The sequence below is a fragment of the Pteropus medius genome, unplaced genomic scaffold (genome assembly GCF_902729225.1).
Source record: "Pteropus medius unplaced genomic scaffold, Ma_sr-lr_union100, whole genome shotgun sequence".
NCBI classification, from domain to species: Eukaryota; Metazoa; Chordata; class Mammalia; order Chiroptera; family Pteropodidae; genus Pteropus; species Pteropus medius.
In genome coordinates this window covers 28,000,722-28,028,039 of record NW_024350319.1, presented here as the reverse complement: position 1 = coordinate 28,028,039, position 27,318 = coordinate 28,000,722, and the positions used below count along the sequence as shown (strand labels likewise).

The following is a 27,318-nucleotide window of genomic DNA, read 5'->3' as shown; positions in this document are numbered from 1 at the left end:
GCATTTGTCAACTTTGGAATAGTTGATATTTTGAACTGGATAATACTTTGTTAAGGAGGCTGTTCCGTGCATGTTTAGCAAGATATTTAGCAGCATCCCAGGCCAGTACCACTTCCTACTCCAGTGGGAATCACCAAAGCATCTCCAGACATTGTCGACTGTCCTCTGAGGAGCAAAATTATGCCTGATTAAGAACCATTATCTTAAACTTAATTAGTTCAATTTCATGGAAACTGATAAAAACCAAATAGGAGCTGCAATATTAAAATTTGAATTGCATATATTATACACTGCATGATGTGTGTGAATAGAGTGGATTTCTACCAAATCGTAGCATGTAGGGAATGCCACAAATGAAGACCATTCTGGAAAAGACCTCACCCAAAGTTTTGTCTTTAAATTGAGGTATCTCTGCAGAAGAGCCCTGCAGGTGAACTCAATTAGCGAATCCGTCTCAACAGGCAAACAGTATTTTAAGAATATATATATGACTTACTGATGCATCATACACTTGAAACTTAAAGGATTTCGTTAACCATTGTCACCAGCATGAATGAATGAATGAATGAATGAATATCACTTTAAAGGCTTCAATCAGATTGCCAAAAAATAATTATCAACCACATGCTATATGCCCGGGGGTGGAAAAGAAACAGTTTAATAAAACATAGACCATACCCCAAAGGGACTTATTTTTATCTAATTCTCCTAGAAACATCAAGTTGAGTTTTTCATAAATAGAAATGGCTTCATTACTCATAATTTGTCTTAGTTTTAGCTTTGAGTAATTTGTAAAAATACTGTGCCAACATGTCATAAACAGAAATATGCTAAGGCTTCACCACTTTTCTGCCTGAGTGTAGAAGGTAAAGTATCTATTGGGCCACTTAAAAATGTCTGTAACTGAAGTCTACAGGAAACCTCAGAGATGAGTTTTACAGTGGGTCTAAAATGAGACTGGTCATCAGGCTGGGAGACAGACAGGTGATAATCCTGAAACACTCTTTATTTTTGTGTCTCTCATCCATTTAAATTTTTTAAGTTTATATTAAATGATTATTATTATGGACCTATTCACTCTTAAGCAGTGTAGCAAACAACTTTAAATATCACTGCCCATGCTGTAGCAATTCATACGGAGCGAATTACCACAGGAAACCCATTGCCCACACTGTTTCACACAGGTTCTCTTTTATTAGATGTAATTAGCAGGAGGGATAATGCAAAGCTGTGTGATACTGGTTATCAGATCACACATCATTTTATGGTATCAGTATTCTCAGGTGTTAAAATCTGATTTCCTCCAATTATATTGAATATAATTTTGCACATATTCAGAGTGTTCCACAGAGAAGTCCAATCACTTTTAATCTGCTTGGTTTCTAATAAATTTATTTATTTTTAAAGAAAATCATCAAGAATTTAATTATATGTACCTTTTAGTAGGCATGTTTGATTGTTCCGTGAATAAAACAGATTAAATGTAGTCATTAAAATTTCATGTGATGCACTTTCAATTATTTGTAGGAATGTAGGGACCTGAGTTAAACTTTTAACTTTTAACTATCTTTGTTGTGTTACTCTGCTTAGGTCTAACCATGATCATCTGTTCAGTTATTCCACCAAACTTTTAGATTTAGAGATATTAAATAGGGCAGTAAGTTGACAAAGTGTACATAAATGCCCCGTATCTAGAGCATATATATGGCCAAACAAGGTTGTATAACATTTCCTAGACATAGTCTTAATATTTACTCATTTATTCAAAAAGTATTTATTAAATATCTACAGTGTACCAGGTATTATCAAAAGCAGTCAGAATTCTTTGGGTAAAAAAAAAAGAGAGAAATATTCTTTCCTTCATAGAGTTTATATTCTAGTACCATAGATAAGTAATAAACAAAACAAAACAAGTAAATACCTATAATTTTAGATGGTGCCAAGTCCTAAAGGAAACAAAAGGAGTAATTAGTACAATGTTAAGAGGATAGGAAGTGCCAGGGTACAAAAGCGGGGAGGCTGTGGTGCTGGGCAGGGTAGCTTCAGTGAGAAGGTGATGTCAGAGGAGAGGATTAAAGAAGAAGAGGAAGTGAGTCACATGAATATCTAGAGAACATTCCATCCAGAGGAAAGAGTCAGTGCAAAGTCCCTATGATGGAAAAGCGCTGGCATGTTGGAGAAGCAGCAAGGAAGATAGAGGTGAGTTCAGTGGTAGTAGCTCATATTTAAAAAAAAAAAAATTTTTTTTTAAGTTTTCGCTAATTTAAAAAAAGGCAACTTCTAAAATATATATCTTCTACTGAATATATATGTCACTACATTAAAATGGTAACTTAAAGACACCCCCTCTCCCCACAGGCACAAGGTTTCGAACTAAAACAGGCAGTCAGCCCCCCTAATATAGTAACAAAATTGGTAACAAAAGTAACAGAAAAGGTTCTCTTTGAGAGCTAACAGCCAGGCATTTGCTAAGCACTCTAAATGCACTGGGCCATTTAATTCTCACACTGATTCAATGGAATTTATGGAGTTTCACGAGTAATTTGATAAATTCTCTAAACCATAGTTTCCACATTGTTGAGAGATGATAATATTAGTGGTTACCTCATTTTATGTTTTGGTATTTAAATGGCATAACGTAGTTCCTGACTCACAGTGAATACTAAATAAGTGTTAGTTGTAATAATTGTTACTGGCTCATAATTAAGACATCAGCCATTGATTTAAATAAGAAATCATTACGTTTTTTCTCCCGGAGAAGTGACAACATAAAGTTACAAATTTGTCGATGGAAATTAACCAATCCATAAAACTTCAGTATTTATTCGTTCATTTGGCAAATATTTGGGGGCCTGGCATTGTCTTAGTCACTGGTGAAATAAAAAATAAATACCCCTGATTTCATGCTTGTAGGCATGGGGAAGAAATAGGGATCATCTTTGCAACATAAGTTATCTTATAAATAATAATAAGTATTGATAGAAGGGGCATCTAACCCAGGCATGGGAGGGCCAGAGATGGTTCCTCCTGTGGAGAAAACCTGTAGGCAAGTAGGCATTGGGTGGATGATTGGAAGCAGCGAGGAAGGTCCAAGAGCCACCTCAGAAGGAACAATACTAGAGTCCAGACACTTGAGAAAATTGCAAATTCTTCTGTTTGGAGCCTTAAGAGTTGGCAGATAAGGCTGAAAAATATAAGCAGGGGCCAGATCATAATGAGGCATACTAGGATGAAAAGTTTCGGCTGTTATCTGAGCAATATAGGGACTCAGAAGGCTTTTAAGCGAGAGAGTTACGTGATTACATTTGCATTTGAGAATGATAACTGTGATTGCACCGTGAAGATTGGTTTAGAAGGGGCCAGAATTAGAGGCAGGGCAACCAGTCATAGATACAACTTAATGTTTAGTGAGAGAAGAAATGGATCTCATTATGTAGGGAATAGCTATGTTTCTTTGTTTGTTACAACACACTGTTATTTAGGGTAAGCGGGGGACGGGGGAGAGAATCAATAATATAAAGTCAACTCATTTCATTTTTGAAAACATTCCTAGGTCGACTGATTCATAACTCTCTGGGGTCTCACATCCATCAGCCTTGAAATCACTGCAGTTTTTCATCCTAGGAGCCATTAGATGAAAAGCAAAAATTTAAACATGCACTATTTCATAATTCTTCCTCATTTCTCAGTCAAACATCATCCTCTGAAAACCTGGATTTATAGCGTTCACATTTAAACATGAATGATCTACCATTTAACTGAAATGCTAGCACTGATAAATGAACAACTGAGACAAAACGGGGAAAGGAAAACTCAGGTTGCAGCAAATTAACTATACCAGGAGAAAAAAACATTTAGTCATAATTGTTCAAACAGAATTTCAGTGGCATTCTCTTACAATTGGGATTTTGAAGTGTCCACAGAGCACACTTCTACATTCATAACTTCTGAGGTAATGCAGCTAAAAACCCCTTCATTTTACCTAAATTACCCAGGCAATTACAGTTAAAGTTTATTTTTGCACAAATTACTTCAAAGCTCTGCCTCAAAGCTTTTTTTAAACAAAATTACGCTGTGTTCCACCTTCTCCAGTTTGTTTTAGAATGACTTTCCTTCTCGCTTTCCTCATGATGATAACAGGCTATTGTATTCAGTCAAATTATATAAGAAATATGTGACTGGATCCTTATAAAATTTCTAAATAATTCATTGTGAAAAACCTGAAATCAGATTAAGAAGAAAAGTCTCTTTAACCATTTCTCTCTCCTTGACTCCATTCCAGGAGTCAAGTACATACACACACTTACTCAATTATTTATTCTTAGGCACAGACATATGGGACAACATACAGCAATGATTAAGAGGTCAGGCTTAGTTTAGAGACAGATTTGTTACCCATTAATGGTGTGCCTATGGAAACTTACTGTGCCTCAGTTTCCTCATATATAAAATTGAGATGATAACATTACACACCTCACCAGGTCGTTAGGAAGCGTAACTGTTTTAATAAATTTAAAGCACTTAGAACAGTACCTGATAGTAGACACCAAATAAATGTTGTTATTATTATTATTTTAATTTTTAAAAATACACTGATATTTTCACATGTTCTATAACTTGCTTTCTCAAGAGTATGTCTGGATATCTTGCCTTGTCAGTATATCCTTAGGTTTTGTAATCTGCTGTATAGTATTCCATTGTATGTGATTACCACAGTTCATTAACCATTCCCCTATTGATAGACATTGAGTTTGTTACCCAATTGGTTTTTTGTTGTGTTTTGTTATTGCGAACATTGCTTCAGTGAAAATCTTTATGTATGACTATTTTTCTAGGGTGAATATTGGTATGTGGCAGGCCAGATTTAGAGGATATAGGAGTACTTTATTTTAATAGATACTGCCAAATTGACCACCAACTTATACTTCCATATTGTTTACGAATATAAATTTCACCACATCCTTGGCAAAACATTATCAACTTTTAAAAAATAAGTGAATCATTTTTATCGTGTTCTGGATTTAATCTGTACCTTCCTAAGTAATAGTAAAGTTAAGCATCTTTTACCTGAGAATTTTATGAGAGGAAGCTAGTATTACAAAATTATGGCGAGAATGAACTAGGCATGTATAACACAAAAACAAACTCCAATGTGATTTTGAGTATAAATAAGAGGAAGAGTCTTAGAAAGCGAAGTTGGAGAGGCCATCTGGGAGTGGAGAGCGAAGGTCCTTGTGGACCATTGTAAGGGTTTAGCACTTTCTTTTGAGCAAGAAAATGACATAATAAAGAATATGTACTATTTGGAATGAACTTTGAGTGATAGTTTACTAAGACAGGTGGATGGTAAAAGGACCTTCTAGGCTGAGGGAGTAAAACTGAGAGATCATGGAAACATAAAGATATGTGGTTAAATCAAAAGCCTAATATTGCTCATATGTTGAAGATGAATATAAAGAAATAGAGTTGGACCTGCTCATTTGAGAGAAGTCCATGCTATAAAACATTTGCATGCTATAAGACATTTTAATTTTCATTTCCAGAAAAGCAGGAAATATCAGGGGTAAGGGAACCTGCATATATTGGGTGCACTCTGTGGGCCAGAATACTATAGTACTTGGCACTTTACGTGGGTATTTCATTAAGTCTTAAATGACACCTTCGAAGAAAATGTTATCCACACTATTTTGCATTTGTGAAAACTGAAATAACTTATCCTAAGCCATGCAGCTGGTAATCTTTGAGTCTGACCTTCAAAGCCAGCTCTCCCTACATTAGTTAGGTAAAGTTTGGGGGAGCACTGTGCGCTGTGCTGGTTACTGGGGAGAAACGATAAATCAGTACCATCCTTGCCTGCAAGGACAGTGTCCATCAGAGCTGTGTTTTTCTGCTCTTTGCTAGAATTTAAGCCAGGTCCTGGGAAAGATCAAGAATCTGGAGAATTTAGACAAGAGAAAAACTAGAGGCTACTTTAAAATCTAGTCAAGAAACTGTAAGAAATAAGAGGGAGAAGAAGATAGATGAGTTGGTAAATGGGGAGCAAATGTCAACCAGTATCAGTGGTTGACTGGCTGTGGGTTGAAGGAAGAAGTAAAGATGTCTCCAGGGTGTCTCATTTTGATGGCCACATGGCTAGTGATAGTAGGAACCAGAGAAGAGAGGCGACAAGAATCTTTGGAGGTTAGAGCCAGTTAGAGCATTTAAAATAAGTAAATTTTATTTTGTGGACCTACCTGGAAAATCTTAGTACAAGTCACTGGTGACAAATCAAAGAATATTCTGTGGGTGTGCTTTTAATTGGAAAAGACATTTATATGCAGAGCCAAAGAGATATTGGCCAATAAACCAGAAATATCCTTTAAATTTCACTTCTCCTGGAAGAATGCATCTGTAAAGTTGAATCTCTGCAATTAAATTAAATATTATAGCTATTATTAACATTTATTATTCATGGTACACAGCGACATAAAGGCCCCTGCTGCTTTACATTTCACAAAAAAACACATATGACAGCTCTGCAGACAAATTCTGCCTAGATTTGTTGTGTTTCTCCTTTATGCTTTATATTAATTGCCTGGGCATCTAGGATTCTAAAACGGGTTTAATAATAAAGTGTATCCTTTGAAGGGTTTGGTTGAATAATTTCAGGAGCCTCTTATTGTCTCTATGACACCTCTTAGAAAACTATGGTCTGTGTGAGATCACTAGAATAAGATACTGAAGGGGGAAAAAAAAACCCACAACTCTTCTGGTTGACAGAATTCTGGTGTTCCTGCAGCATAATACCTGCTGTCATCTAGAGAAAAGAGACAGGATGATGTATTCCATGCTTATTAGTAAAATAAGATTTCTTGAGAACTTGTTATAAGCTAAGCTTTTTTTTTTAAGTTGGAAAAAATGCATAAAAATTTTTAGTGTTAGCCCTGTTCTCACCAAAAGAACAACCCACCTGCCATAAAAATCGGTATGCACTATTTGACGAGTAGACTTTGCTATTTATCCTCAGTGATCTTAGCCAGTATCTAGCTATGCAGCACTGGTTCATCAACATTTAAAAGCCCTCATCTGAATCTGGGTACTCCTCACAAACTTAATTTGCCTTTTTAAGTCCAGCTCCACCCTCCTTGGGATTCTGTAGTGGCAGAAGGAGATAATGCACCTTTAGAGTCTTGGCAGAATTGCAGTTAGTAAAAATGACACAGTGCCTTCAAGCCTACTCTTCCAAACCTTTCTCTCAACTCAGAACCTACTCTACTCTTTTTAAGCTTTCTCTTACTTCCGGTCTCTCCTTCCCTTCCCTTCCTCATGCTGCCTTTCAGTGTTCAATGGACCCTTCATCCTTTGATAAAATTGCTTCCCTTCATGTCCACTGAAAATTCAGATTCCACAAGGGCTACTAATTAAAAAAAAGAAAACTAAATATGTATTCAAAAAACATCATATACCAGGCACTCCGTGCACTCTTTAATCTTTCCAACATCTATCTGTATCTTAACAGGTGACTAACTGTCTCGGTTTGCCTGGGACTGAGTCCTCCCCTAGGACTTTCAGTGCTAAACTAGGACTGTCTCTATCTAGGAACTGAGGTATGAAGAGGAGAGGAAGCAAATATTGAGAACTGGCAGTTTTGACACTCTTGTGTCTGAACTTTTGAAAGAGGCTCTGCTCTTTGGGGGATTAGTGTCATAAAATGTCATGGTTGGGAGAGTGTAGGCAGGCATGGCATGCATTTTAGAAGGAAAAATCAGTGAGAATCATGATCGGGAAGAGTTCCCTGTAATCTCGACTTTTTGGATGAAAACTAACACTCAAAAAAATACATGCAAAAATAGAAACTGGACCACCTCTTACACCATATACAAGAATAGACTCAAAATGGATTAAAGACTTATATGTAAGACCTGAAACCATAAAACTTGTAGAAGAAAACATAGGCAGTAAACTCTCTGCTATTGCTAACAGTAATTTCTTTTCAGATATATCTCCTCAGACAAGGGAAACAAAAGAAAAAATAAACAAATAGGGCTACATCAAACTAAAAAGTTTTTGTACAGCAAAGGAAACCATCAACAAAACAAAAAGACAACTAACTGAATGGGAGAAGATATTTGCTTATGATACATCTGATAAGAGTTTAATATCCAAAATATATAAAGAACTCATACAACTCAACAACAAAAAACAAACAATCCAATTAAAAAAATGGGCAGAAGACCTGAGCAGATTTTTCTCCAAGGAGGAAATACAGATGGCCAATAGACATTTGAAAAGATGCTCAAGGTCACTAATCATCAGAGAAATGCAGATTAAAACCACAATGAAATATCACCTGACACCTGTCAGAATGGCTATCATCAATAAATCAAAGAACAAGTGTTGGCAAGGATGTGGAGAAAAGGGAACTCTCATACACTGTTGGTGGAATTGCAAATTGGTACAGCCACTATGGAAAACAGTCTGGAGGTTTCTCAAAAAATTAAAAATGGATATACCTTTTGACCCAGCAACTGCACTTCTGGGTATTTATCCAAAGAAATCTAAAACAATAATTCATAAAGATCTATACACCCCTATGTTCTTGGCGGCACAATTTACAATAGCCAAGATATGGATGCAACCTAAATGCCTATCTACAGACAACTGGATAAAGAAGTTATGATTCATATATACTATGGAATATTACTCAGCCATTAAAAAAATGAAATCCTACCATTCACAATGAAATGAATGGACCTAGAGGTTATATGCTGAGTGAGATAAGTCAGACAGAAATATAAATATCATATGATTTCACTTACATGCGGAATCTAAGAAACAAAAAGAACAGACTAATCAAAAACAGACATAAATATCAAGGACCATCTGGTGACGGCCAGAGGGGAGGGCGTTGGAGAACTGGGAGAACGGGGTGAAGGGTTAAAAAAGTACAAATTAGTAGTTGATAGATGGTCATGGGGATGGAGAGCATGGCAGAGGGAATGCAGTGAGCATTAAAGTAATGCTAGGTGGAGAACCAGAGGAGAGAAAAAGCAATTAGGGCGATCGTTTTATAAACTATATAAATGTCTAACCAATGTACTGTATACTAATAATAAAATAATAATAATAATAATATTTTTTTGATTGGGCGGAGCACACACAAAAAATTTTACAGACTGATTTACAGATTTCATTTTCCCATGCAGCTTTGCTCTCTTTTAAAATCTGTAGTGCTCACAGTTGTACTCCTGAAGATGCTTGTCCGTGTGTTTGTCTGTGTGTATATTTGTATGTGTATATATGTACACGTGTATATGTATGTGTATGTGTATATGTGCACTTGGGTATATATGTATGTATGTATGTTTATTGTGTATACATGCATGTGCATGTGTGTGTGTGTGTGTGTGTGTGTTTAATCTTCATCCTAACAACCATCAGAATTTTTTTCTTCCTTTTGGTGCCAGAATATCAAGGGTTGAGCAGTTACTGTAAAGCATTAAAACTGAGATGTAGTGGCAGCATTTGTTTCCAGTTGTCTCCAGATCTGAAAGGTGGGCTGATCTCAACCAAATGTTAGATTTGTGATTTCTGACACTGATTTTTTTTCTAAAGCTTTTGCTCCTTTTAGGTTTTCTACACTCCTCACTTTCATGGTCAGAGTTTTTTGTATTTACTACTACTCTCACAAGATGAAGTTATGTGTAACTATATATACTTTTTCCCTGTTAAACTGTGCTCTTTTATAGTGTTTGGTTATTTGATAATGTTCCTCTCTCAGGTTTGCTCACATTCTACATGCTTTATCAAGTGAATCTCCTGCATACTCTTTCTTTCCTTAACAAAGTGACACTATGGAGGGACTGAGAAAAACAGTTTTTCATGAATAAATAATGATCATTTGTAATTTGCATATCAATTGTATGTATGGAAATGATGCTTCTAAATTACTTGACTGGGATTAGAAGCAGCTGATTTACCTAAGTAGTTTTAAACATGCACCAACAAACTCAAGACAGTATTAATTTATTTAGTAAACTTTTGCTTCCTAAATAATGTAAAGGAAACTTCTACATACTGCAGAGGTAAATTATATTTTGTTGTTACTGTTGTCCTTAAGCACATGAAGCCCTATAGCAAGATTATCAAGGGGAGAGAGAGAGGGAGAGGGTTTATTCATTGACTAAGTATTTATTTAGCACAGAATAAGACTCATCCTGCCCTTGGACAGTCTAGTGACAGCAGAATGATTATAAACTGATAAATTACAGTGCACTGAAATAGATATTAACATTTAGGCAGGAACAAAGTACTATAGAAGGGCATTATCATATTTTTCCAAGGGATAAACATGATACTTTTTATACACTTGCCACTTTTCTTCAGCAAAAGATAATGCAGTACATTTAGAACAGGAAATTAACGTATTTGAGAAAAAGGGTCAGAGAGTCATAAGTTTTTTTCTGAATGTATCCCGTAGCTTATGCAGAGATATTCCATTGTTAATTAAATACCTGATCAATGTTTTTTTTTTTTTCAATGACCAAAAATGCTGATTGTAGACATATACCAAGGTAAAATTATAAGATTTTCTCACCTACTCAGCCCTCTTTTCTGGAGTAACATAGTAGAGAAACACAGTGGCATTTACTATTTCGGTTAGTTTATTACCAACTTCAGGTATCAGTTGTGTGGATGAATGGCTGTGCTTCAGGAGTTTGCCACTAAAAATCACACCTTCTGATCATATCAGCTATGGATCTCAATGTGACAGGGCTCCTGGTCTCTGTGTTTTAAAAGTGCCCCAATTGATTGCTAAGTACATCCAGGTTTAAGAACGACTGGTCTCAACAATAGAATAGGGAAATAGAATAGGGAAAGCCACCCATAAGATACTATTTTCTCTTTATTTTATCGTTTAAGGCTGTGGATTAGTAGGTAAGAACCTAGACTGCAAAAACAGATTTTAGTTTAGTTCTATCTGCTCCACTTACTACCTGGGGACCTAAAATAAGCTTTTTAAGCTCTCCATTACTTTGCTTATAGAGCTGCTATGAGGATTAGATATAACAAACACATAGCAGCTAGCAGTGCCTTGCACTCAATAAGTGCTCAATAAATGTTAAGGTACACACATATGTATATGTACAGACACTCATACTTAATGTCAAAACACCTTAATGGGCTAAAAGCAAAACTATCATAAAAACAAAATGATCAATCACCATTACTTTTGTGGGACAGGAGTAGGCCTGTCTTTGGCTATATTTGACCTTTTTGAAGTTAATAATTATAACCCACTAATAGCCCTTCACGTAGCCTCATGCTGCTCCTTCACTCACACCATTTAGAACTAGGAGTTGACAGATCTTGTGTTTGTCATTAGTTCCTATTCTTTCACATCACCTAAAAACCAACATTCTATGCTCTGAATTAGTTAACCTAGAAAAGTAGAATGAAGTTGTGGAAGAGCAGTCGTCAAGAATGTTGAGTTCCAATCCAGCCTTGCACCTAGCAGGTTTATAAAATGGGCCAGGTCATAGCCATTCTTGGTCTTTGTCTCCTCATATATTAGGATAGAAGGAGATAAAAGAGATTGTTTCTAAGGGCCCTTACAGGTATAATGTTCTGCATTTCTTAGCTACTTATTTGCACTAAGATATCATAATCCAATACCTTTGATAACATTTAATTCCTGATAACATCATTTGGCCTTTAATCCAAAGGAATGACTGATGTCATTTAGGAGCCTATGCATAAACGTGGATTTAGATATGCCTATAATAACTTAGAGGTTATAGCCAACTCTTGGTTATCCAACAAAGTGTTTCAGCAGTTTATCAGCAAATGGGATGAGGATTATTTCCATATAATCCCCACAGAGAAAGACCTGCATAAAGACTTGGGCATGGGCCATCCTGCACTGATTGTGTACAGATAAGAAAATTCCTTCCCAGAGCAGGTATCTCTTCCATCTGAGGTCTAGCCTTAAGATATATATTTATCTTAACTGTTTACAAATAAACTATGACATTTCAAAATATTTTTTAAATATTTAGCTTGAAATGATACATCCCTTCATTAAGAGAAATAGACCAAGTCAAAAGTTGGAATAAATGATAAACTTTCAGGGTTAAAGGAATAGCACCTGTTAAATGTTTGTACATCAGCATGGATACCCCACCTGAGCCTTATAGTTTGGCCTTTTTCTTATGCATGGAACAAGAACTCCTTGAAAAGGTAGTCTGCTTTTTTGTTCTTACCTTAAAAAAGAAAGAAAGGAGAGAAAACTGTCTTGTTCTTAATAAAAAGTTATACTGAAGGACTAAAAGCACTCCAGAGATAAATAATAGGTTAAGGAGACAAACATACACACTCAAAAGTATTCATAATGTAGGTAAGCCGGTGGAAAAAGAGCTGCCCAAAACAATCCTTGAGACAAAAGTTAAGAAAATTTTCTGAAAATTAAAAAACAAATTTAAGGAGTGTTTGAAATAATACATTCTACAAACATGCTTATATTTCTTCAAATCTAAGGCTTACTTCTTAGTTTCTATTATACTGTTTAACCACATAATAATTTATGTCATTGTAACAAAGCATTTTTAGGTGTAGAAAGGAAAAAATATGACACTCTGCCCAGATCTTAGGTGATCGTTCTGTGCCCTGGTGGGGAAGGCAAAGTGAAAGGTAGGTCAAACCAGGAGACCTGTTAACTCTCCTGAACCTGAAAGAGTCTGAATCATCGTCTAAACCAGAGATAGAGCATCAAGGCAAAAATTTTGGATTCAAAGACCATGGAGTCTGTTATTTATAAATTGCTGACTTTACAGGAAGAGCTGGGCTGGGCGTGCGAGAAGGTAACCCAGGCATATTTCTCTCAGCTATTCACTGTGGTGAAAGCTTGATGGTACCAGTATTAGTACCACATCCCTTCTGTGGCAACTCTAAATTGTAGGCATAGTGCCTAAATTGGGATAATGGTCCTCTAAAGGTCTGACCTAGAATTTCCAACCCTATTAAATGAAAGCAAATAGAACAAAAGCCAAAAAGAAGCTGGAGACTAATCATCTGGCCTCGAAAACGATGAATCATTATTATTGAAATATATAAACACCTAACTTTTAATATTAAAAAACAAATGAGAGAGAGTATGGACAACCAATCATCCAGTTTTTCTCTTAAAGGAGAGAATTCTATACATTAACAATTCATCTTGGGGCAAATTACAAAGAAATTACAAGCTCACTGAAAGTAAAGTTTATATTATATAACATTTCTCCCATCTTTTATGATCTTCCAAAGAATTTAGTTGACTATAACTAGTAAAATAAATGCTTAATAAACATCTGTTAAGTGACCAAGTCAATGATTGAGTGAATAATTAAAAGAATGGATTAATCAATGAACAAGCCTATTTTCCTAGGCTTCAGCCACAGATAAAAATTCATTCTGCCCAACAGCTATTTATAACTCCTTGCTCTTTATTTAACCCAGACTTGGTGAAGAGTGGTTATATAAGTTGTCTCCAGGGCTTACCACGGTCATTTAGTCATTTTGTCAAATGACTAAAGCAGTGCTCTTACAGGGCACCGATGTCTGCTTCATTGCTAAATTCAAACCTTTTTTTTTTTTCTCAGTCCATATCCACCTTGCTGAAACAGAGCAAGGTGGATATGGACTGGAACATACCTCTTAAATCTTCAAATCTGCGTAATAGTAGTTATGTGAATCTGAAGATAAAACTGAAGTGTGCCTAAAATGCAAATTATTTTGTTTTGTAACACCCATTTTTAGTCCCCTTCTGTTTGGGTTGTGAAAATGTAATCTCAACTAATTTGAGATGGCCTTGTCTGCCACTTCAGGGCCACTCTTAGCTGTTCTGGCAATGTTTAATTAAGCCTACCTCAATCCCTATTTGTCATATCACACAGACGCTTCTTCTCTGAGTTTTATCTAGGAAGCAAACTAAAAATGCCTTTGTACTTCATTCCTCTAAAAAAGGGGTTATGTCATCTGCTCTGGGGATCAGCTGAGAGGGAAGAAGATTGCTCACTTTTCTCAGGGACCTAAAATGTCATTACAACTTTCCAACTGGGGGAATCATTAAAAGGTTTGAGGATTTGGAGAAAAAAAGTGGCATAGATGATAGAGGCTCTCTGTTCATCTCTCTGGCGACCAAATCAAAGTTGTGATGGAAACAAGGAGCAGCAGCAAGGAAAAATCGCCTGGGATGAACAAGCCATACAACTAGGGAGAAATCCAAGAAAGCGCCCTGCAACTGCAGAAGGTAGGATGGGGTGAGGATATGGGGCTGTCCGGTCTCAAGCGACTGAGTGAGAGGGGGGCTGCGGCACCGGTAGATGCCTTTTTAAAGGGGCCACATCTGCAAGTGGATTTTCGCAGTTATGGACCTGCTCACTCTGAGCACCAGTGCCTATTCAGCTGCACTCAGGGGACACCAGGGACTTAAAAGAAGACATAGTTGGAGTAAGAGCATAAGCGATACTTGCTCAGTACAGAAGTGCCAGCGGTATCCATTGTTCCCTGTTGAGCCCTCCCCTACTACCAGTGTGCTGGACACTGCACCACCATAGCCATACTGGATAACAGAGGTTGCTCTGCCCAGAGGATTCCCTGAAACCTCGCCTCCCCCAACTCGGGCCCCACGCAAGCCACATCCAGGTGTATCCTCAGCATGCTCCTTGCTGAGCAGCGCCTAGACTCACACTGGAGGAGGCAGCTGGCAGCCTCGTTTCTACTGGTGTGACACTTTTAATGTGTGGGGGCAACTATAAACACAACTTTGTCTGTGTCTGGATTGCTTTGCTGAATCTTAACAGGTGGCCTATTTCTTGGAGGTGAGGCTCAATTAAATTTGGCCTGCACAGCTGATCCTCTGGGACATGCCACTGGACACCTACTTCTACACACAAATCTACAGTAGTGAATAAAAAGGGAGGAACATGGAGCTTTGCTTGGTAGTACATAAGCTCTCGAAGACACAAAGAAAGAGCAGAGAAAGCCAAAATGGGAAGACAAAGGCAGAAACCATATGAGAAGAGAACAGAACAGTCAGAAAATGAGGGGTGGGAGAAAATATTGCTTGGATGGACTGAAAGGTAAGTCAGATATAGAGAAAAAGAGACAAACATACTATGATTTCACTTATGTATTTATCCCTACACATAACAAAAAAACAAGCTTAATGTCATCAAAACAGACTCATGCACTGGAGAAAGTGAGACAATTTGGTGGCCAGGACAGAGGGGAAGGTTGGGAGGCCTGGAGAATCCTGTGATGTGAGGATAAAAGGCCTAGAGGCATGAGTAGCTGATGGATGGTCACAGGGATGGGGGAGCAGCATAGAGAAGGGGAAACCACCACGGATGCATTAATACATTGGCAATTGGAGTCAAGGAGAAGAGAACACAACTGGGCAGATCATTCTGAACTATCACGGGATGTCTCTAACAATAACAATGTTTAAAGCTTCTTTACTGACATCACTTACTAAAACAATAATGAACTACAAAAAAAAAAAAAAAGGTTTGGGAGAGGTCTCTTTGTGTTTTCTTAAATAGTTTCCCCACTATTGTCTATGCCATGGTTTTCAAATGAATATTTTGAAACTCAGAAGTCAAGACTTGATTTGTTTTTTGCTTTCTGGTGCATTATAAGTATTTTATAAGTACGTGTACATCTTTTATTACATCTTTTGTAAATTTCTCTGAAAGTCAAACTATTCATTATAAAGGGTTTGTTCAATGTATAATAGTAGTGCCCTCCAGAAAAATAGTGCCAATTTCTGTTAAGTAATTATTAGTGTATAAGAGTCTCATTTTCCTATATCCTTATCAATATACTATACTTAAAAATTCATACTTAACATTTTTAAATTAAAAATGAAATATTTTGTGTTTATTTATATTTATTTGATTACTAGGGAGCTTGAACATTTTTCATAGATTCATTAGACATTTTTAAAATTATTATTTGCCCATAAATTCACTTGCCCATTTTGCTTAGATATTTATTGTCTTATAAGAGCTTTTCATTTGAAGAATATTAATAAATTGAGTGTCATATTGAAAATATGTTTTCTGGTTATTTTTATGGTGTGTGAAAAAGAGAAACTCATGATTTTTAAATCTGATTTTGTGATTGTTTTCCTTTGGTATTTTTACTTAAGAATTACTTTTTCATTGCTAGATGATTAATGTTCACCTATGTTGTATTTAAGTTGTTTTATGGTTTCATTTTTACATTTAAATTTTTAATCAATTTGTTATATTTAACATTGGCTAGGAGGTTGGAGTCTACATTATTTTGTGTCATTTTATTATTATTTGTTCCGGCATCATTATTTAATAATTATTTTCTCCTTTGGTCTAAATTCCATACTTATTGTATAAATAAAATTTACATATATTGGATCTGCTTCTGGACACTGTATTTTTCTGTCTCTTACTATATCAATATGATACTAATTTACTTATTGTAGATTCTTAATAAATTTTAATATCTAATAAGGAAAATCACCATTTATGACGATTTTTAAAAAATTTTTTTCAAATTTTTCCAAAATAGTGTATTTGTTCTTCCAGATCAAATTTAGAAATTCCATTCTAAATGTTAGCGTTGTTTTTCAGGTCTGCGTTATTTCTCACTCTCCTAACTCGAAGCCCTATTCAATCCATTCTGTACCGTAGTGCAGCCTACCCTGCTTACAGGGCAACTGCAAAAGTGACAAATAATGATGATGGCAATAAATCCCATTTGCCAGACTTTCTTGAAATTTCACAGTCTGAGATTTTAATATGATACTAATTTCAGATTTGTCTTTCAGGAAAAAGAACATGGAAGCTGTCCCTTTTAAGAAATGTCACTGTCTTTTCAGAGCGTGGAAGGAGAACACCATGAGAAAGCTGTGGAACTACTCAAGGCTGCTAAGGACAGCGTCAAGCTGGTGGTTAGATACACACCGAAAGTCCTGGAAGAAATGGAGGCTCGCTTTGAAAAGCTACGGACGGCCCGGCGTCGGCAGCAGCAGCAGTTACTAATTCAGCAGCAGCAACAGCAGCAGCAACAAACACAGCAAAACCACATGTCATAGGTGAGAAGTGCCTTCTTCTATTCAAAGAATAAAAGAAGTAAAAAAGAAATAAAACAAATAAACAACAACAATCTCAGAAAATGTAAACACGATAGTTGCTTATTTCCTGTGTGATTCAGCCATATTCCTTACAAATGTAAGATATTTTAGAAAATAATGTATTTTGAGAGGGCCATGTACAGACTACTGAAGACCTTTATAAAATTGGATATATGCAGCCTTTGTGCAAACCCACATCTTCAGGCTTATAGCTATATAACAAGAGTCGGGGCTGGCTTTCAGCTGTCACTCACTTCCTTGGCCAGTCGCCTTTGCATAGTGTACAAACTAAACAATCATATAGTGCTAATTCTGAGAAGATCCCCTTTAGAATACTGAAATGCTGTATTTTCAGTATTCACAGAAAAGAATGAAGAAGAGACCTGTCAGTGTCCATGCTCTGAGATTTTGAATTTCTCACTTAGAATGTGTCTAACATGCACCTGCCTTTTTCTAAATTCCACTTCGTGGCAAAGAATGCTAAATCAGGTTTTGCTATATATATTTAAAGAAAATTCAAGAAAAAAAAAAATTAAGAGTAAGAATCACCATCTTTGAAATGCCCGCTGTGTGCTAGGCCCTTCTCACATATTATTCTTAATCTTCAGAAAAATCCTTCAAGTTAAGTATTACTAAAACCCCATTTTTCAGATGAGCTATATGAAGCTGCATTTGCTTTGGTGGATTTCTCATAATCACGCAAGTAGCGCAGAATTATTTTCCTTCTTACTCTACCAAGTATTTCGTCTGCCAATGGCAGATATTTAGAAGTTACATAAATTTATTTTGCTATCCTTTGGAAGAAACATTTTATATTGTTAGATACTGCTACACTATGATGTCTGCAAATGTGTATTTGAAATGAGGTTCAAATGTTCTTGGAAAAATGACAGTGGGTAAAGTGTGATTTTAACTCATTCACTATCAGATTATAATATATACAGCGAGAAACATGGGATGTAACATGAGACTTTCAATTTTTTGTGACACTTATGAAAAGGAAATGCTATATGGGGAAGTAAAAAGAGTATGGGATTTGTCTTCAGAGAGTCTTGGGAATTCAACAATCTTTCTTTTATAGCCTGCTAATTTTATTACATATACACCTTAGTTTGGTGTCTTTATCTAAAACTCCATTCCATTCTAAAAACTACATTTATTCAACAGCATTTATTTGGCGCTACAATGGGCCAGGTACTTACTATTCAGTGGGCTGTAGAAACAGCACGAGCATGGTGCTAACATTCCTGTTGAAGCAGATAGTTAATAAACAATTAAGTAAAAATATCCTACTGAGATCAGGACTTTACAAAGTTAAAATAGGGTGCTTTGATAGAGACTCAGTGATGAGAGAAGACCTCTCAAAGGATTGATATTTAAGCTGAGACTGAATGTCAAGGAGAAGCAGGAAATGAGCATAAGAGGAGAAAATAGCTGTAAGGAAGACGAGCTATTTTATGTTTGAGGAACAGAAGGAAAGCTGAGGTAGTTAGGAAATAATGAGTGAGAAGGACAGTGAGATGGATGGGGGCCAGGTCACCCAGAACTTTTTAAACCACTGAAGTAAGTTAAATTTTATTGGAATAGAAGCCTCTGAAGATTTTTAAGCAAGGGAGTGACATGACCTAATTTATGTATTTAAAAAGATCACTCTGGCTGTTGTCGAGAAATAGATTATCACAGGTAAGAGTGAAAACAGAGACCAATTAGGAGACTATTATTTGGTAGACCAGGCAAGAGCTATGGTGGCTTGGACTAAGATGGTATTGTTGAGATAGGTGCATATGGACAAGTCATTTTGTCCGTATCCTTCTCCTCTCTTATCCATTTAGAATGTAAAGGTATTTTATATTCGTACTTTCAGAATCTTTCAATGGTCTTTTCGCTAATAATAAAAATCCACTATACTTTAGTCAAACGTTGACACTCTTCCCACTAACTCATTTTTTTCCTTCCATCCTCAATATTACAGACTTGTATCAATTCTCTTAATTGATATACCACACTGACCCATAGTAAACTTTTTCTCTTTTGAAAGAAATATGTTGCAATTCAAACTCCTGAAGTCTTACTAAAAACTTCCAATGTTACGCTCATTCAGTCACTTTTTGAAGTATACAACTTGACCATATATACTTGCTGGGCCATACACTCAATTCCATTTCTCTGTGCCGTCAGCCTTCATTAAATCACTTCAGAATTTCCTATTGTCTCATTACCAAAAAATAACATTTTAAATAAAAGGCATTTACAAACTATGTTTTTTCTTGGACAGAATATAGTAAAGCTTTATTTAAGCGAACATGAAAGTTATATTTATGCCTGCCAAGATGATTCTTGCAATCAACATGATTATGCCCCTTGAGAACTATAGTGCCCATTTCAAGTACAAGCAAAATACACCCAAGTAATGTCACCCATGGATTTTATGGTGAATTCAGTCAAAGAGACCTACATTAGCTCTCGTTCAACTTTTAATTAATTAGATTTTTAAGGATTAAATGGAATTTGTTACACTTGCTAACTCATACTATGATTGCTTTTGTGAAGAGATTTGAAGATAATTTGACCTATTTCTTTGAAAAGATCTTTGATTTCTTAAGTTTGACAAGTCAAGCAAAACAGGTAAAACAAAATACTTGTCAGATATTCTCTTATTGTTTATCACATAAAATATAATTTCTATTCTCTAAATTAGAAAAAAACACACTTTTTTAAATTTGAGATTGTATACATTAGGAAGTAATTAGCAAAGGTGAATTCTGAATACAAGTGGAAAGTAGATTGAATGCAGATAGCATGTAGAGAAAATCTCTTATGCCTACTTCTAATTTTAAACTCTCAAGTCCCCTCACTTCCATGTCTCGCTGCCAAGAAGAGATTACATTTTTTAAAATGTAGTAGATATGATCACTATATGATTATATTATAGAAACCTAAACAGAGAATATGAATATATATTTTTTATGCTCTACTCACTTTTTTTGAGAGTGTTATGTTTGTTCAGCTTCAAACATCTCATGTTTTAAAGTGTGACTTTATATATATCTTTATTTCACCGAGATTCTCAAAGAATAAAAGTAGGAACGAAGGAAGAGGAATACTTCCTGAGATGTCAATATTCTGAGGAAGTCCAGACGAAAAGCCTATTTCTCTGACCTCTTATTGCTGGATCTAGGGTGGAGAATTCATTTATATTCATAACCAGGCTGGACCTTAGCAGATTTACAAAGTAGCTGGTGTTTGCCAGTAGCTTCACTTTCTTTTTCCTCCTGCTCTTCGGGCCCCTGTTTTCTTTATTTTGTTCACTACTGACTGTTCTATACCTTTTACTACCACTGTCACAGCCATGGCCTAATGATCTGATCCAGGAAACCACCGACAGAATAGCCAGCCCAGTTACTTAGAGGACTAGGTCTCAGACGATGACTGATAATACTGAATCTAAGGAACCCAGAGTTACCAAGCTGAAAACTGGACCAGAAATAATAATCATAATGCTGCATAAAATTTAATAAACTATTAAGGTGTGATTAAAGTTCTTTTAAAAGCTTCATATATATTAAACTGCTTAATCTTCAAAATAATTCTGTATTAGGTACTACTTTTAATCTCATTTTAAAGAAGGAAACTGAGTCGTAAGATTTTTAAGTTTACACGTTTCACAGCTAGTAAATGATTGGGGCAGTGATTCAAACCCAGAAACACGAGCTTCAAAGCCTCTTTCTTTTAACCACTATACTGCACTGCCTCTTTCTCCAGTGCCATCTGCCCTTATAGTCCCCTATTCCGCCTCACAGACACAGTCACGTGAGCTTTCCAGAGATCCATTCCCACGCTGCTTAGAGTTGGAGTTATCTAATTCACCGTCACCGCTTAACTCTAAAACAGTACCCCATATTTCAGTACTTCATCATCATGGCTGTATTAGTTTTCTATGACTGCCCTAAAAATTACCACAAATTCTGTGACTTTAAAGAATGAATTTATTAATTCGTAATTACGTAGGACAGAAGTTTTTAACACAGTCTCATTGGGCTTTAGGAGGCTCTAAGGGAAAAATCATTTCCTTGCCTTTTCCAGCTTCTAGAGGCCGCTCGCATTCCTTGCCAAGTGGCTCCACTGTCCATCTTCAAAATCAGTGATGGTGGCCGCGTCTTCACGTTGGATTATTCTGCCCTCTGCTTCCATCATCGCATCTCCTTCCCTGATTCTTTCTTCTCCTTCTCTTGTCCACCTTTCATTGCACTGGGCCCACCTGGACAATTCAGGATAATCTTCTTGTTTTAATATCAGTTGTTTAGCAACCGTAATTCCATCTACAACTTTAATTTCTCTTCATTGTGGAAGCTAATATGTTTATAGGTTCTGGAGATTAGGACATCGACATATTTGGGGTCCATTATTCTGGCTACCACCATGACTATTTTAAAAGTTAGCAAAGCAATTTGATCACTAAAATGTACACTAATATGGAAAAGAGGCTTTTATTTATTGTTTAATCACTAACTTGTTGAATTGTAAATCATGGGAATGAAAGAAATAATGAGAACATTTGGGGTAGATGGTTCTTCCCAATATGTATTTCAGTGACCCACATTTTGGATGGCCGGTGCTCCCTCAGCTGCTGGCATGTCCCTTGGGCCTATTCCCCATCTGGATGAGGAGATCCAAGACTCTTACTAAATTCATTTGTTCTGAATTCCCTTGGCACATGTAACTATATGATAGATTAATTCATTAAAAACTCAGTCTCCATATCTCTGTAACTTAATAGCAAGGGGACCTGTAGGAAGTTATTTAATCTAAGGTTCAGTAGGGTTCTCTTGTGGACATTAAATAAGAAAAAAATGTAAAACTCTTAATAAAATATGTGGCAATTAGTGAGCACTCAACTGTAGTGTAGTAGTAGCGGCAGCAGTTGTCCTTTTGTAGTTGTTAAAATGTTAATGACGGATGTAATATGTAGTATCTTGTTAGGTGTCTCCTGAAGAAGCACGGTGGCCTCATTCATGGCTTTTGGTTCCATCCTGTGGACCTCCAAGGACTTTTAGGCACATCTCTAGAAAGCACGGCAGCTGGAGAGTACGATGACCCCCCTACATTCATATCAACCAGAGTAATTTGTTAAAATCTGTTTTGTATGTGGTGCTCTGAATTTATTGGAATAAAAATATCTTCAGCTTTAAAAGTAAAAAATTAAAAACCACCTGTTTCTGAAAGAAGTAACTCCATAATGATAGAAGAGTGACAGGTCTTGGGGGAATGTTTTAGAGAGGCTGTTTCTCCAAATCTGACCATATGGGAAGCTGCCTACTCTGTTCTACTCGGTATCAGACTGACCTTGTGGGAGAAGAAAGGGGCCTGATATCTGCTTCAAAGAAGGAATATCGGTGATTCCGGCCTGTCAGAGAGGCTTTGATGGCTTGTACAGCAACAAAAGCGCTCTTAACCGCCCTAAGTCATAACATAAAGGTTATCTATTCTTTGCCTTCATGAAGAAAAATAGAGTTATCTGGAATTGGGAGGAAGAAATGTTTTTTACATTTGAAAGGTTTCCAAACTGGTGTCCTTTATTTCATTTTAGGGAATAACTGTCTTTTCCATCCTCATTCGAAAATTACTTCCTTTGCAAACATCAGTTTTTTTCATATGTAGAAGATTGTGCATGAATGATAGTGCTCAAAATAATCCTTGCCATTCTCACATAGCACATGCTCTTTTGTTATTTTTAGCATATTGTAGTTGACAAATGAATACTGATCACTGAATTCTCTTCACTCTTCCCCTTTCAGGTCCTTGAGGAAAAGCTACTTGATCAAACAACTGATAGTCACAAATTTGAAACCGTGCTTCTGAATCCCAGCACATATTAAAAAGAAAAGACAATACTGATAATTATACCTGTCAAGAAGCTGTGAACACGTGGTGTATAAATTCTTTACTAAGGCACCTTCTTTCTCTGGGGCTGAACCCCCACTGCTCAAGGCTCTTTACACACACAGACCTTCCATTCACTGCAGTGGGCATTCTCTGTGTGTCAACGGAGAGTTTTCCAGTCTGCAGACTGAAACAGTATAAGAATAAAGTCTATGACTTTCAGATAAATCACCAGGGCAAGATTAAGTGAATCTTGGGTCTATAGCTTTTCCAGAGATTACAAACACCTCGTTAGGCTGTAGTTCAAACTGCATCAGTTCAATAATGTCACCACTTCAAAGAAACCTACTCATTGCCCCTCGCCCTGACTTGTTCCACATCCACGTTGCTGAGTTGTCCGAATTAGAAATTCCAGTTAAATGCAAATTTGACCTATATTCCCTTCTTGAAAAACAAGTTATTATACTATGTTTATACTCTATTCAGGTTCTCGAAGCAATTGGCTTTTTATTTTCTGTTTCCATGAATTTTATTATGCATTAATAGAGTGGGGCAATTATAGCTCAACTTTTAGTTTGCTGGAAGCAAGGATAGAGAACTCTAGTACTGTATTTTTTTTTAATTTAAATATCACTTATATCTATTACTATTAATTCTAACAGAATATAATGTATATTTATTCCACAAAATATATATTATCAGAGTGTATTTGTTACAGACTTAGGTTTTTCCTTACCAATGTTATGAATCTGGTAAGGGAATACTAGCAAAGGACCTAGCTTCATAAACCGGTCCTCCCATGATATTTATATATAACCCTGCTCTCAGTATTTTTTTTAAGTTTTATATTTTTGATTGATAAACTCTGGAGAAATCTAAATCTTTTTATGTACACTGATGTGCTATTATAGAAATCTATTTAAAATTTAAAGCTTAGGGCTTTAAAAAACTAAATTATAATACTTGTGCATATATGTACAAATATGTATGTCATACAAAGTTTAGATCAGTTTTCCCAAATATAAACTGGATATTTTTGGCAATCAAAGGTCAAAGTATTATTCCTTTTTAAATTAGGCATATATAAACCATGATAGTAAAATTGTGAATGAAAATATGCTACTATTTCTAAAGGAAAAAGATACCAACTTCATTATGCATTTTCATGTAGGTAAAGAGACAATGAGATGTCATCTTTCAGAAAGTATCATTTACTGGAAAACGATCTGCTAGAGCCACCTATACAGATTATAACTTTTGACTTACGGAAAATTGAGCTGCCTAAGTCTGATTTTACTCTATGGGATGAATAGGAAGCAATAATTATTTGGGCACTTAAATACCTTACACACACAAGTGTACCTGAAAAAAGAATAAATGTCCAGTTGAAACATTTTAGATAGATCATTAAAACCGAGGCAAGTACTTGAATATCCCCTTTTCTCAAATGCAGAAGTTGATTCCCCAAGATACAATAAATTTCACATTTCAGATAATCCCCCAAATTAAAATTTTATAAAGCTCAGTTTAGGAATAGTTTTCTTGAAAACAAACTAAAACCAATCAGAATTACCCAGCACCCTTTAGTTTGCCCTGTCGGGTGGTCTTATTGTCAATGCCAAGTCTGCCTACTCTTCACAGCCCATCACCCAGCAGAATGCAAACAGCAAGAAAAGTAGAGGTTCACCAGTTTCAACTATGTTCTGCTGTAGTAACAGATTCCCATCCTCGAAAACATCATTTTTTTACTAGAGAGAACTGTGGGGGCTGGCAAGGGTGAGTACTCCGAATGTTACATAAAATAGGTTTACAAAAGAGAGAAGCATGACTAAAGGAATGAATGGAGACTACTTGAGTATTATTACTCAATTTGAAGAGATAGTTCTCGGTTTTTATAAGGAATATTTAATAAAACATATATTTTAGTTATCATTTAACGAAGAAGTATTAAAACTATTCAGGTGAAGCCACAGATTCTCAGAAAGCGGAATCGTTGCACCCTTGTCATGAGAAAATGGTCATTTCAACACATTTTAATACATTGTATAAATTTGGAACTTAAGGTGAGTATGTTTTATTTAGCCATGTTTGGTTAATGTGAAATTTTCATATGTTTTCACATCAGTATAAATACTGTCATAGAATTACAGAACACTTATCAAATGAGCAGATACCTTACACTTGTGTTTTTTAGAAGTCTTTGTATTTTATGCTTCATTTGCATAATGTTAAGTACTAATAAATGTATGTTAGGTCATTTATCACAGTAAAGGGGCAATTCATCACACCTAAGACATCTAGGGGCCGATTACATGTCACAGTGGTCCTATATACATGTGACCAGTTAAGTGGTCAGTTTTCTTCAGTAAAATCTAGTTGTTGAAATGTAAGCCTTCCCCTAAAGTTTTAATCACGAGTAACCCCTAACACTTAGAGAGGACCCTTGTGGTTCTTTGAAGGTTTCCTGAAGCCAGAGGGAAAGAGAAAAAAAGTACAACTTGTCTTAATGCCCTTTATTATTAATGACCATATTAGAGTTACTGACATGTCCAAAACCATGTTAAAATAAAGACATTATGTTGCTCTTATATGAAGCTCAATCTTCATATAAACAACTTAGATATTAAAAGTTATGGGGAAAATCTGTTGTGACTATTCATCAGTGATCCTGGTGAATTTTAGTTCTTTCACTGACTTGACCAGGTTGGTTGGTGGCCAGATTTTTCTAAATTCTTTCCTACTATGATTTTGAAGGTAAATATATGGAGTATATAGTTCAGTAAAAGAATACACGAACCTTTTCATTGGGTCATTTACATTTTGATTCTGTTGTCTTTGAAATGAAACATCCTCGGGGAGATAATGAGCTTAAATTACAGTTGACTTTGGAAAGAATAACAGACTTTTGCTCTTCCTCTGTCGTGTAATCAACAGGGAATTCTCTAGTTATACGAACTGCCACTCTTTTTAAGGGGCATTAAGAATTCAAGGCTGTCACTAAAGAACTTGCCTAAAGATGAGTTGCACCAATTTACAAATGCAGTTTTTAGCTAAAACAAAGCAAACTGTTCTGATTTCGGGTTATTTTACTCAGCTATGCCTATAGGACTCCAAGACGCTGGAACATTTTGTCAACATTATCTTAAACAGCTGTCAGTATTTGAGGATATGTGAAGGATGACTGAATTTCTCATCTAGCTAGTTTGTGTTTACCATACACAGTCTGTTAGACCAGCTTTAGACAGTGTCGTGAAGTAGAAATCAATGCCCTAAAGATTCAAGGAGGCCAACATAAGGAAATATCTCCACAAACTTGGGATAGTCCTATCCGTCTTGACCCTCTCTAGATCACAAGCTCCATGAGAAAGGGCTATGACTGTCTTTTGCACTGCTATATCCCTGGCACCTGATATAATGCCTGGCACAATGTAGGAGGTCAGTTAATTTTTGTCAAATGAATGAACGAAATGAATGACAGAATAGGTGGACAGAAAGAATAAATGAATTTCACCTTTAGATAATTTGAAAATTTTTACCTCTTTATACTGATTGGCACTATAATTTCTGAGTTTCATAATGAGAACTAGCACTGACTCTTCATAAATACTTTCTAGATGTATGAATTTGGAATCAATTACTTCAAACACTTCAAGGGTTTAAGCACATTTAGATAAAGAATAATGTTTGAGGATTCAGAGTTTTTACAATGAATAACACTCAACCTTTCTAGTTCTTTATGAAAACTTCTTGAGTTATTTGGCAAGGATAATCCAAACATGGAACTTCATTAAATTTTATAAGATATGTTTTTATTTTTAAAATATAAGAAAAGCCACATCATCAAGAATATTAATATCCCCTTCGATAATAACTTTAACAAAGTTCATAGTAATTGGAGTTACCATCTCTAAATACTCTCTTGCTTTCACAATCGCTCTCATGTTTGATTCCTAGAATGTACCTGAGCTTGAGATTAATCACTAGGCTATTAAGACTTTTTCCATGTGTTTATTCATTCCACAAATACTTATTTTGTACTTAGTGTGTGCTAAGTTCTGGAAGTACAATGGCAAACAAGACAGACATAGCGCCCTCGTGGAGCTTACTGCGAGGAACTCCTCAACTCTAGCAATAACTAGAGTTTCCTGTCCGTCAGGTGCCTTTTCACAGCTGATAGAGGAAAAAAAATCCCTAACCCCATGGAAGTCATAAAAGATTCCCTAAATATATTTATGTCAGTTTGCTTTTCTAAACATAGCACTTAAGGATGCTGTTCAATTTATCCACTCACAATAGTTATACCC

The 27,318-nt window shown here is 35.9% G+C and overlaps 1 protein-coding gene across 2 annotated transcripts in view; it reads left to right on the top strand.

The window, feature by feature from the left end:
* The window catches only part of LIN7A (lin-7 cell polarity scaffold A), a 115,838-nt gene extending 91,245 nt beyond the window's left edge, over positions 1-24,593 (top strand). For both annotated transcript variants that reach the window (XR_005647788.1, XM_039838924.1), the window contains 2 exons: positions 16,880-17,095; positions 22,930-24,593. Coding sequence is in view for 1 of the 2 variants with exons in the window: in XM_039838924.1 (XP_039694858.1) it covers positions 16,880-17,095 (216 nt within the window). In the remaining variant the exon portion in view is untranslated. The remainder of the gene's footprint in view (positions 1-16,879; positions 17,096-22,929) is intronic.
* Positions 24,594-27,318: the final 2,725 nt, after the last annotated feature.